Source organism: Halichoeres trimaculatus, unplaced genomic scaffold (assembly GCF_033239565.1).
Source record: "Halichoeres trimaculatus isolate MK-OKI-2021-1 unplaced genomic scaffold, fHalTri1.1 fHalTri1_scaffold_5, whole genome shotgun sequence".
Taxonomy (NCBI): domain Eukaryota; kingdom Metazoa; phylum Chordata; class Actinopteri; order Labriformes; family Labridae; genus Halichoeres; species Halichoeres trimaculatus.
Window position 1 is genome coordinate 1025646 of NW_027437183.1, and position 13569 is coordinate 1039214.

A 13569-nucleotide genomic window follows, 5' to 3' on the forward strand; every position below is an offset into this window, starting at 1 on the left:
CTGTAGCGTTTTGGTCAACAGTGTCTGTTGTGTATGCAGGATTGAACTGGAACAACAAACTGAACCTTGAACCATTTTTTCATCTTTCTGAGTAATTTTACAGTCTGAAACACTATTTATTTTCATTATTTCAGAGCCCTAAAGAAGTTATTTTTTATTTATAGATATGTAAAGTTAGATCAAGTTAATAAAGGTTCTTTTGCTAAAAAAAAGTGAAAAAATTTACCATGTAAGACGACAACACTATCCAAAGTCTGATCGAAATGAAAATTCAGTAACACTGTATTTCAGGGAACACATTTTCACGTTCAATTAGGGGTTTATTAAAATGCATATAAGAAGCATGCTAGGCCTTCATTAGTATTTATTAAGCACTTACTAACACCTTATTCTTCATAGCCTTATTCTACCTACATTACAATATGAATCAGGATTATTCTTTATATAAACTGATTTTCACTGATTGACTGTGAATATTTTTTTCTTGTGAGTTTCAGGGTCCACATTTTTTAAGGTTTTGGAGTGTTAAAGCACAAACTGAGAACCAGGACGCCTCCTCATCCTTCCCCATCAACAAACTAAGCAGAAAGAGGTGAGAAGAGTCAGGGGTCAGATTAATCCATTTTAAGGTACTTTGGTGGGACAGATAACACCTCATTTCCAACACTGTTTTTGTGGTACTGCCCCTTTAAGGCCCTATTAACCCACACCATTATTCACATTATTATTCAGAAACAACAATTCATTTATTCACAGTCAATAATCATAATATAGTCATAATAATGTAATATAAAATAATATATATAATATGATAATAATAAATAACAAATATAAAGTGTTACCAAAAACTTCACTGTATCACATATTTTCGTTATTTATATTTGTTGTGACGTGAATGTCAGTGATGCACTTTGTATGTAAAACATAAAAAAATAAGTTTGCCAAGGGGATTAAATATCAGGGCTGGGACAATGTGCTTTTCTCCTGATTTGATCCTTTTATTATTTTTGGTGTTGATTTGATTTAAATTGCGATTCTTTGATATTTCCAATTTTTGTGATCATGTGAGTCGGTTTTTAGGATTTATTCATGAGATCTGACATCTCAACTTTTTTTTTAACCCAGCTCATAAACAAAGACGAAAATGAAGACTCCAATCTGAAAAAATAACAGAAACTATTTTTTGTTTAAAATACTTTTATACAACGATTTTTTTCTCCCAATCCTATTAAATATGACATTAAAGGTCATCATGGTTAACCAAATTTGGGATTTTTTTATTTATTTATTTTTTGTACGAGACATTTTTTTTATTTGATTTTTTTTTTTTAAGTCATGTTTTTTGGGTTCTTTTCCCCTTATGTTTTATCTATTTATTTATTTATCTATTTATTTATTTATTTATTTATTTATTTATTTATTTATTTATTTATTTATTGGGTGGGAGGTTAAAAAATAAAAGTGGAAATTCTGCCTTTTGAATTCAGCTTTAACCATGCTACAGACAAACAAATTAAAAAAAAAATAGAGAGATTAAAACGCCAACACTGATGTTGAAGTAAGACTTCACACATGATCGCCAAGGACTGAAATATTCATGACGATTTGCGATCTGCTCACCTCTTTACACTTTTTAAATGTCTCTCTAGTATCACTGAGTGTTATTTTAAAGTTTAGCATCAAAACTTTGACTCAGTCGTTGAATAACTCCGTCTTTTTAGTCTTGATGTTCTGATCGATCACCGTGTCTGAAAATAAGATTATCAGACGCTTCCTTTAGGATTATTTTAGGAGAAAAAAGGTAAAAAGCTGAGCTAAGCTAAGCTAAAAAGCAAAAACAGACGAGGTTTTCACAGATCCGGACAGGAGGAGCTCTGTGCTGCAGCTGGACTTGGACTACGGCATCCTGCACGGCCCGCCCTCTGACCTCCGACCCCCAACCCCCCACAGACCCCCCCTCCTCCCTCCTGACGTCCCGCTGCGGTCAACAGCAGAGAGACTGATGTCCGGTCAACCGACGTCTGACTGACCTTTACCAGCGCGGCCTCCGGGGACTCATCAGTCTCTGCGTCTCCCAGCATCCTTCACTCCCCCCTCCTTCTCGCTAATGCTAATGCAGCTGTTTATAACTGCCACATTGACTTTCTCCTGCCACTGTATGTAAATACAATCTGCTCTGATCAATGCGCCGAGCGGTGACATGACGCTGACCACCAACACACACGTGCAAACACACACTAATACGCACAGCGCTACAAAAACTGGCAAACGCCCTGAATGCACGACAAAGAAAAACAAAGACATTCACACTACATTACCCAGAATCCTCCTCCCCTCCTACCTCCCACAGGTGTCGAGAGTTCCTGATGGCGCCGGTCTGCAGTTTGTCCAGCAGCAGAGGGACCCCCTGAAACGGGCCGATCCAGGTCCCCTGAGGGATCCTCTGAGCCGCACAGATCCCGTACCCCAGACCAGGAACCGTGCTGGTGCACAGGCACACCTGAGCAGAGAGAGGAGCAGGGTCAAGACTCAAAACCTGATCCTGATCCTGGTCCAGAGGAAAGTCAGCAGGAGGTCTCACCTCTCTGGGCAGGTCTCTCAGCCAATCAGGGACGTCGGGGAGGGTGACAGGGGCCGCCGTGCTGCTGGTGCCGACGAGCCGCCGCAGAGAGTGAAGAGGACCGTGCATCGGACACTCGCCGTTTCTGTTGTCGGCGCACATGTCGCAGCCTGCAGAGAGGAGGTCGGGTCAAAGGTTACTGAGATTACTGAGACTACCACAAAAAAAAACAGCTGCTGACTTCTGAATTTTTAGATTTCTGCAGGTTTTTGACTCGTTTTCCTCCTGACGATCACTGTGTCTCTCCAGCTTTCATCCCCTGGGGTTGTGAGCAACAGATGGACACAGAGACCAGTTAGCAAACACCAACCCCTCAGGAGCTTCACAGTGCTGTTAGACAGGGGTGGGTATCAATCAAGCATTTTTAACACCAACTTTTCTTTGTTCAAGTCAACTTTTTGCCAGATACAATGCTACAAGCTAAGGTATTGATCAGCACAGTTACGTAGCGTTACGGTTTGAAACGTGACATCAAGCAAATGTAAGTTTGGCTCTATGTAGCGCTATCGGCAGCCCGGTGCTGCAATGTATCTGTGGGCTAACGTGACAACAAGCTAACTTTGTCAGTTTGTAGCGTAGTTTAGCAGCTGCTATATTTCTCTCTCCTCACAGCCCGGTGCTCTGAGACGTGTCTGTAACGTGTAACGTTAGTGAATCCTGGTTCTGTCCTACCAGAGCTCATCTACCAACTCCAACCTCACCAAGCAGAGCTAACGTAACCTGGCTCTTCATTTTATTGATAGACTCTCAAGTTTGAACAGACCACTGCAGAATAACTGCTGACTGTGGGCTGGAGCCAACATTAGCATTAACAGGTTAGCTCTTTTAGCCTTTAGCTTTTGCTCTATCTCTCTCCTGTTTCTCTTTCTTCTGCTCTTCTGACCTTTTTCTGTCTGACAGTCTCTCTCCTCTCTAATAAACTTTCTTTAGCCGGCTTGGTGTTGTCATAGCGACTCAGACGAATCCGGGCCCGTTCAGGGAGCTTTGAAGTAGCATTTTGACTTTTTCAAGATCACTTGGATTTTTAGATTTTTTTTCCACTTCTAGCAGTTTTCTTTTCCTTAATTTCCAGAGCAAAAGAACAGCTTCCAACAAGTGACAGATATACAGTAAGCTCACCCTAAATTTGTTTTGACGATAAATTTGCTTTCTTCTGTTGATTCTTTTTGTCTATATTTTGTATGTCACAATAAAAACCCTTCATTTTTTACAGGCTTGGAGTCGGCAAAAGTGACCAAAAAAAAAGACACCTGCAAACGCTCGATTTGTTTGGACGCGGTCACCTGCTCTGGCTGCAGCTGGGAGAGACTGCTGCCAACAAAAAGGAGAGCTCATCTGCCTGTGAGTGTTTTAGATAGAAGAGAGGCTCAACAAAGTTTCTAGGTTTGTTGCCAGTTGCTTTTAAGGACAAAAAAAGTTGCTAGAAGGGTCTGAAAAGTTGCTACACATCGTACTAAAGCCTCTAGCCTTTGGGCAATTTGGGAAACTTGGCGCTGAAAGATGAAATATATTTTGATATGAAGCATTTCCGTTGGTGCCATAAAACTGTTTCACCTGAGCCTCTTTTATTCTCTTTTGATCAAAATTACTCACAGGTGCAAAAAGTTTGGGATCTTTTCTGTCTTAAGTAGATTTCTTCAGAGTGCAGCGGCAAGTTTTTAGGGCATGTTGATCAAAGTCTGTCTTTGAAAGATAGTTTGTTTTATGTAAACTAACCATCAGAAACATTGAGGTAAAAAAACAAAAACAAAAAAAAGCTGCTTATTGAGGTAGAAGTAGAGTAGCAGCTGTCATTTTGTTCAGTGAAGGGTGGGTGTAAATAGTCTGACAAAACAGCTGATTCTTGCTTTGAAAAAAAATCGTACTATCTTTAAAGTTTATTTCTGTGACATTTACAATAAATTAACTTTCTTCTGTTGATTCTTTTAGTCTTTATTTTGCATGTCACAATAAAAACTCTCTTCCCTTTATTTTTTTACAGGCTTGGAGTTGGCAAAAGTGACCAAAAAGAGAAACCACATACGCTTGATTCACTTGCGCACAGTCACCTGCTCTGGCTGCAGCTGGGAGAGACCAACGAGGAAGACTCGTCTGCCTGTGAGTGTTTTGGACAGAAGAGAGGCTAAACAAAGCTTCTATGTTTGTTGCCAGTTGCTTTTTAGGAAAAAAAAGTTGCTAGAGGGGTATGAAAAATCTGTATATGTAAAGAAAAAGTCTCTAATGTGGCAAAACTGTCCCACACCTTGATCACATGATTAGCTCTTTGGGCACTTTGGGAAACTTGGTGCCGAAAGACGAAAAATATTTTGATATGAAGCATTTCCGTTGGTGCCATAAAACTGTTTCACCTGAGCCTTTTTTATTCTCTTTTGATCAAAATTACTCACAGGTGCAAAAAGTTAGCGATCTTTTCTGTCTTTAGTAGATTTCTTCAGTGTGCAGCAACAAATTTTTAGGGTATGTTGGCTACAGTCTGTCTTTGAAAAAAAGTTTCTTAATCTAAACTTACCATCATAAACATTCAATGTCAAACAAAGACAAATCAACAAGAAAAAGACGCTTATTGAGGTTAAAGAAGAGCAGCAGACAGCGTTCATTTGCGCGTGGTCACCTGCTCTGGCTGCAGCTGGGAGAGATCAACGAGGGGGACTCGTCTGCCTGTGAGTGTTTTGGATAGAAGAGAGGCTCAACAAAGCTTCTAAGGTTTGTCGCCAGTTGCTTTTTAGGACAAAAAAGTTGCTTGAAGGGTTTAAAAAATGTTGCTACATATAGGGAAAAAGCCTCTAGCCTTTGGCCTTTGGGCACTTTCGGGAACTTGGCGCTGGAAGACGAGAAATATTTTGACTGAAGCATTTAGGCTGGTGCCATAAAACTGTTACACCTGGGCCTCTTTTATTCTCTTTTGATCAAAATTACTCACAGGTGCAAAAAGTTTGGGATATTTTTTGTCTTTGGTTGATTTCTTCAGTGTGCAGAGGCAAATTTCAGGGCATGTTGGTCAAACTCTGTCTTCAAATAATACTTTCTTTTATGTAAAATAACCATCAGAAACACTGAAGGTCAAAAAAAGACGAAGTGACAAAAAAGCCACAATGAGGTTGAAGACAAGCAGCAGCTGTGGGTGTAAAAAGTGTGATAAAAAAAAAGCTGATTCTTGCTATTTAGAAAAAAAAAATCTTACTATCTTTAAAGTTTCTCTCTGTGACAAGTCTGAGAAACTTTTAAGGGGAAAATTTCTCTGATCAGACACATTTCCTGTTTGCTTTAAATTCAAGTATGTAAATAAAAATCATTTTACTGTTTAACTAAACAACATATAACGTTTAACAGATGTAAAAGTGGACTCAGAGTCTTACAGGAGCCAATCAGAGAGCAGCGAGGGTCTCTGTTAAAACCATCAAACTGTGGACGTAACAAACGTTCCTCTTTGGTCTCTGCTGGTGTAAAATAATCTCCTGAAGAGTGAAAAACTCAAACTGAAGCCGAGGAGAAAAGAGGAAAAGCCAAAAAGCGCCTGACGAGTGTCCCAGCCTCTCCTGAAAAGCCCTCTCCGCCGTGTTTTCCCAGGTTAAATGTGGCGTTGAGCGTTTTGCTGGGAATTAGCGAGTGTCAACATTTACCCAGAGATGCAGTCTGACAGTAATGGATGTTAATTGACTGTAGCAACATAATGAGAGATTATTATCTGAACACAAAACTCCCACAGAGCCGCTCGGGGCTGCGCGGCCCAGAGGAACAGGATGTTAATGTTGTTTTTTTTTCCTTTTTCCCAAAATTAAATATCCGCTGTTTGAGAGAGTGACGGCCACTTTTACACCGTGATGGATAGAAGAAAATTAAACCGCATTACAGTCGTTTATAAAGCGCTTAATGAAACACAGGTTCACGCTCGAGTAAATGGGAAAAACTCCTCGGTTTTAAAAAAGGAAATAAACAAAACGGGCCTTTTCCAGGTCAGGGTCAGACAGCGAGGAGTGGAAACCGCTAAAAAACAAAAACACGTCTACCTTTAGTCAGAAAGAGGACGGTTTGGAGGAAGGGAAATGAAATCTGTGCATTAATTTTTATGCAAATTAAATACAAAATAGAGTCGATTTGATTCATTGTCTCTTCTGTTTTTTACGCTTAACTAACTTCTGTTTCTCTCTAGCGACTTTTTTTTTTAATTTTGCAAATTTTCTGCAGACCTTAGTTTCTTTTTGCTGGAGGTAAAAGATTTTGCAGAGATGGATGACACACTTTTCTCCAATTTAACCTTTTCATGAACAAATACACAAATTATTTTCCTGCAAAAAACACTTTACACTCCTGATATCACTTAAAGCAATCACAGGGAAAAAGACAAAACATAGAGTGAAGACTTAAAGAGTTAAGATGCATCTGAAAAATCTAGATTGTAAATATTTGTAACTTTTAAAACCCAATTAAAATAATAAAAATTTATTTTTGAGCAGGTTTTTCTCCACTCATCTGATCTCAGGTAGTTTTTTTGAGAGGGATGTCTTCTCAAAGTTTCTGATTTTATTGTTAATTGAAAAAGGTAAGTTCAAAAAATGTATTTCTCTGTCGAGTCCATCCATCATGAATGATATAATCAAGGTGTCTGTCTGCTTTTGTGATGTGGTTGCACCTGTATGCTTCGCTCATAGGTGTCAGCTTCGTCTTAAAGTACATAAAAAATATAAATTCACTTTTATTTTGACCCATCAGCTGATCAGTCTGGGTGTTATAGAGTGAAACTCGTCAAACAAAAGTGCAGCAAGGATTTTATATTCATCGTGGTAACAGCAGGAAGCAGGAAGACACTGCAGCAGCATGACTACGGCAAGCCGGAAGGGTCAAAATAAAACAAATTAGGAAAATAAACAAAATAAAATGGTAATCTAATCACGATTTAAAGAAACATTTTTGAGACTAACGGCTACCAGGCTCATACTTCCTGAACTGAACTGCAGGGATCACTTTCTAATAACAATAACAGTCTTAACACCATGTGAAGTGACTTTTTACATGTCAGTGCTAATTATTCCACAACTATTATCAATGATTTGATTGAATTTACACAAAAATATTGGTAGGAAACATCTAAACATTCCTGGAAGAAGCTCTTTTGAGACCAGTGCTGGTTTTTAGAGCACGCCTCACAGGAACCTTAAGGGGTTCAGGTTGGTGACGTATTATGATGTATATTCAAAAAATAGCAAACATTTAATCAATGTTTGAATCCAATATAAGTTTAAGTTCATAAATTTAATATTTTATCCAATAGAAAGTAAGAGTACAGTGCTATGTAAAAAAAACTTTTCCATCCAAAACTGCTTTGTATTTGTTCGGGGGTACTTGGCTGAAAAAAAAAACATGTCATAGCGGTACATCACTGAAAAAGTATGAGAACCACTGATCTAAACCATATTTAAAGTGAGGTTTGGATTCTTTTAACAGCAGCACGTAAAGAGTGACATTTTTATTTTGTGTTTTGTTTAAACCTGAAGAAAACTGAATTAAAAACTAGAAAAAGCACAATTTGCTACATTTTGATGTTAGCTGCAGTTTTGTACGATAATTTGTTTCCTGACAGTGTTGACAATTATGATGACCCAGTTCATGTTTCATGTTCTGGGTCTAAGTATCCAGAATATTTCCAGGATGTGGATCGTACTTGAACATCTGTCAGAAATGATGGTGACCTTGTCTTGTATTGTTGTGCAAAGCAATCCGACCATTTATGGTGGAGTTTTTACACATATGGTGAAAACAGCCCTATCTCACTATGATAAAAAAAAAAACCTTTAACCTCTTAAGACCTGAGCTTTTGTCTGGTGTGCATTTTTTTTAAATTCACCTTGCTATTTGGGATAAGTAAAACCTATAACTATACTCGGTCTTTGTATTATAAGTTCTCTATTAGTTTTTTGTTAGTAGTGTTATTGTACTTAAGATTTTTTTTTCACTAAAATGGGTGTAATGTGATTTCACTAAAAGATGATGTGAACAGAGTCCCTAAATGTGGCTAACAGGTCAAAGCTTTAAGAAATGAAGTATCATGGGTCTAAGAGGCAGAAATGTAATGTCCACATATGTGGACGCTGGGTTTTAAGAGGTTAAAAAGGTCCTGGATCCAGACGGTGATCCGGATCACCTCCAAAATTTAATCACTTATTCCTTATCCCATTTTAAACATTTCCTGAAAATTACATGAAGATCTGTTTGTTAGTTTTTCAGCTGTGATGTTCAACAGACAACACAACTTCCACTTAAAGTAAAAAAAAAAAAAAGAAAGAAAAAATATATTATTTCTATCATTTTTTATTATTATTATTATTTAAAAAAAACTTTGATTAAAAAATTAAAGATGTATAAAAAATGTGAAATTAAGTATAATGAAAAGATTAAATACATATAAAAATTAGAACCTATGATGAGGACATTATTGTTGTTAATTTGTTATTGTTTTATTATTATTGGTGTCATTTATTATCCAGGTCAGACGCTGATGCTTGTGTGTGACTGCTTTATCTACACCCATCCACCCACACACACACACACACACACACACACACACACACACACACACACACACACACACACACACACACACACACACACACACACACACACACTTTTATATGTACACATACACACACGCACACACCCCAGAGACCTCAATACGGCGTGTTGGGATGATAAATAGCGGGCCGGTGGCCGCTGGATCGATCCCCCCCTTTCCTCACCCCTTTCACCCCCCCCTTCTCCTCCCTTCTGCCTCCCTTACTCTCTCTCCCTCTCTCTCCAAACACAAAACTATATACGGCAATTAATTCCTGCTTGTCCCTCCATCCCTCATCGGCCCTGCCGGCGCGTATCGACGCAGATTACTGCTGATGGTCCGTTTTATCACCGCGGAATACACACACACACACACACACACACACACACACACACACACACACACACACACACACACACACACACACACACACACACACACACTGCCTTGAACCAAAAAGCGCCGATCACTTTATGATAAAGTTACGACACAATAACAACGAACCGGCGTCCTCATATCACAGCTTCATCACCGGAAGATGATCACTTCATAAAAAAAAAACTGTACGACAGAAAAAAACGAAAAATTTTCAGATTTTACCGGAATATGGAGCCTGGAAATAACAAATTAAATTAAATAAAGCTGGGCGACTAAAACCGGAAGTTTTGAGGACTTAACGTCAGCGTATTAGAAAACCATACATCGATAAAAATCAACATAAGGGTCAAGAATAAAGCAGCTCAACGGGAAACATACACTGCTTCAATAGAAAATATAGAAGAATTTAACAATTGATAAAAATAAAAAAAACGTACGAAAAATAAAAATAGTTTTTAAAAAAATTGCAAATAAGCGAGAAAAATCGTTTCCAACGTATTCTACCTTTAATACATGTTTTAAAAATTATAAATTCGTGTTTTATAATTAGGAGTAGGATTCAAGACAATAATATTAACGTTTACGTCGTTCAGCAGGGCATTAAAAACAGGTTTGTTTCGTTGAAAAAGGAATAAAAACACACAAAGGCTGTCAGAGAATTTAACCTGACGAACAAATAAATAAAATATCGTCGTGTAACAAACAAAAACTAAGTCTAAATGTCATAATCTGTGAAATAAATGCCTTAAATTCAAGTTTCTACCTCCAACAACTCTCCTCTACAGTGACGTCAACGTTCGCAGCGGGAAGCAGAGTGGCTCGCGCTCGCTTCAGAAGGAGAGATTTTCGCGCCGCTGCACCGAGCAGAGGGGCCTCTACGCTCGTGCACTGAGTCTTTAAACGTTTATGAACAAACACAAACACACACACACACCTCAAAGCAGAGAGCGGAGAGTTTAACAGGCCAGCAGTGTGTGTGTGTGTGTGTGTGTGTGTGTGTGTGTGTGTGTGTGTGTGTGTGTGTGTGTGTGTGTGTGTGTGTGTGTGTGTGTGTAACGCATGACAGCGTTGTGTCAATATCTGTCCACTCACACAGGGAGAGACTCTCTCCACAGATCACAGGGTTTTTTATTTCCTAATGCAGGATAATTGTGCGGTTTAATTTGTAAATTCAGTGAAATAACAAAACGTTAAACGCATTAATGAGGCAGATTTGTGTAAAAACTCTTCCGCTGAGTGTTTCATAATCCTCCAAGAATCCACCAAACCAGCTGAACCATTAAAAGATCATTAAACTGGAGTTGGAAATGAAGAGTAAACCCTTATTTTAATATTTTAACCACACGGTGAATGAGGTTTGGTGAATATTAACTCTGACTGGAGGCCTGCTGCTCTCTGAGGGCCTAATCCACAGCCAGGCTGCTGACCTTTGACCTCTGACCCTGCACACCCTGAACCCCCCTCAGAGCTCCTACTGTCGGTGAAAACAGCAGCCCTAAAAAACCGACTGCAGCCGCTCACACCTTCACAGAATAATCATGTTTTCATAAATACATTTTTTAACAGGCAAAGAAAAGTTGTAGAGGGATTGTAGCGTATAATTTAACCAGGTAAAAATAATCTTATATTTGCATATTTTCGTTTAGGTATTTTTAATTAACCGAAAAACACCTGCATTAAAGCTTTCACTTTTTTTATTATTATTTTTTTACATTTTTTTTTCACCTGGCTCAATTTTTTTTTAATTTTTTTTATTTTCTATTTATTTTATTTTTTCTTTTTCCTGTTAATTATTTATCGAGTAGGACTGTGTTTTTATTGATACAGTTAAAGTTAAGTTTTTAAAGCTGAGTGTTTGATAATAGTTTCACAATACTTTAATCCCCTTTAACAATAAACATTAGGTTATTCATTTAAAATGTTTTATAATTAAATCTTTAAACACTAATTTATGTTTTTTTTTATTTGTGCCATGTTCGCCTGTTCAGTGTGGTAGAACATTTAATTAGCTTTAAGTAAATTGAACAAAATGTTTTTTCCCACCAAAATAAATAAAACAAAATGTTGATTTAAATTAAAAGTGAGGCCTTTAAAAGAAATCTTTGTTATTGTGGCAAACAGGCAGTTTATATCAGCTTTTTATAGAATATTTTTTAGGTAATTTGCAAATAACAGGGATTTAGCTGTTTATGATGATATATTATAATATAATATAATAATAATTATGATTTGTTTCAGTAGACTTATCACAATAAAGTCACTTCACACTTTTTTTATTAACAGGTAAATAAATGAACTGTGTAAGTTGTGACGGTGAAAAACGGAGTGAAACTTTCCAGAAAATCTACAGCAACGTATTTTCTGTTTTCCAGGTTTAAAGTCGTGTTCAAGGAGTTTTAAACCTGTTAAATCAACACAAACTGTGTCCTGTGTCCTCCTCTGTGTGTGTGTGTCTTCCAGTGTGTGTGTGTGTGTGTGTGTGTGTGTGTACGTACGGTTGTTGCTCTCCCCCGTGTGGTTGCTCAGCGGGATGATCTCCATCCTCTGCTGTCCGTACAGGTAGTAGTCCAGCTCCTCAGACGTCAGCTTGAACCTGGCTCCTTTTCCTCCCTCCTCTCCTCCTCCTCCTCCTCCTCCTCCCCCGCCGCTCTTCACGCTGGACGACACCACGCCGACCCCCCCACAGCTCTGATCTTTGGCCTGGTGGAGGAGCCCCGCTGCTGCTGCTGCTGCTGCTGCTGCTGCTGCTGCGGGGTTGCTGTGAACCTGCTGCGGGTTCTCCGGAGGAACCACCACGATCAGGTCTCCCCCTCCTCCTCCTGGTCCTCCTCCTGGGCCTCCAGGCCCGGCACACACGGGGGCCAAAGCCTGCCCAAAGAGCGCGATCTGCTGCGGGACGGGGAGCTGGGAGATCCCGGCGGTGGTGGAGATGGAGATGGAGGAGGACGGCGTGAGAGCTGAAGACGACGAAGAAGAAGAGGAGGAGGAGGAGGTGCAGTGTGAGGAGGCCAGGAGGTGGCTGTGCAGGCGGGACTGGCGCAGGCTGTCCACGGGGATGGAGAGGCGGTCAGGCGGAGGAGGTGGAGGCGGCGGCGCCAGAGGAGGCTTGAGCTGCGCCTGAGGGAAGAGCTGCTGCCAGTGCTGCAGGTAGGACGGGTCCACCTTCAGGAAGGCCGAGCCGCTGGGGTCGCCCGGCTTCAGCATGGCCGCCGGCGCTGCTGAGAGGAGGAGGAGGAGAGGAGGAGGAGGTGTCAATCATCAGCATCAAAACACACACAGAGGAGCAGAGAGGAGGTCAGGGCAGGATGTTAAACATGTACGGCAAACACAGAGGGTCAAATCAGTCGGTTTGAGGGAGGGAAACCAAACACAGATGGAAGAGGAACATCAATCCCTGAACCCGGCTCAGTCCAGACCCTTTCTCCAGGTGTGCCGGACTCAGGTCCCTCCCCTCACACGTCTACGCTCATGTTTTCTCTAATTTCTTTCTCCAACAGTCAGAAAAAACAGCCTCGCTTCATTTCAAACAATCCGCTCAAGTTGTGAAATTTACACCACAGATCATCCTGGTCCGACCGTGTTTCCACTTTGGATTTTACACTTTGTTTGGAGTAAAAAAGAAAAAAATAAAGTATTTATAAGATTCATTTTTTAAAAAGCAGCTGTTTGAACCAAAGTTTTAAATATTTAGTGAAATTAACGAGGCATGTCTGTGAATATTTTTCCTCTTTAGTGAGTTTAGATCTGAACCCTTCGGCTGAGTCCGACTCCACGCTCGTGCCAATAAACTTTGGGCTCAGAAAATAAAACACACATTTCTTTTTTTCTTTTCTTTTTTTTTGAATATTAAAAAAAAAAAATCAAGAACTCAGTTTAAGTTTGAGATGATCCTAAAATCTACTCTGTCAGGATTTCAGGATTTAATTTGAACATGAACTTTAAAATGTTTGAGGTTGAGAATAAATATTTAGAGACTTCTTGGGTGAATGTGATGTTATAAAACATGCAGCATGTGTTTTTAAAG

At 39.4% G+C, this 13569-nt stretch overlaps 1 protein-coding gene across 1 annotated transcript in view; it reads right to left on the bottom strand.

Moving 5' to 3' along the window:
- Positions 1-12749, bottom strand: part of prdm6 (PR domain containing 6) — an 88218-nt gene extending 75469 nt beyond the window's left edge. Inside the window, exons 1-3 of the mRNA XM_074671120.1 lie at positions 12041-12749; positions 2582-2730; positions 2342-2500 (exon numbers count right to left, since the gene is read on the bottom strand). Of these exons, the coding sequence (XP_074527221.1) occupies positions 2342-2500; positions 2582-2730; positions 12041-12749 (1017 nt within the window). The remainder of the gene's footprint in view (positions 1-2341; positions 2501-2581; positions 2731-12040) is intronic.
- Positions 12750-13569: the final 820 nt, after the last annotated feature.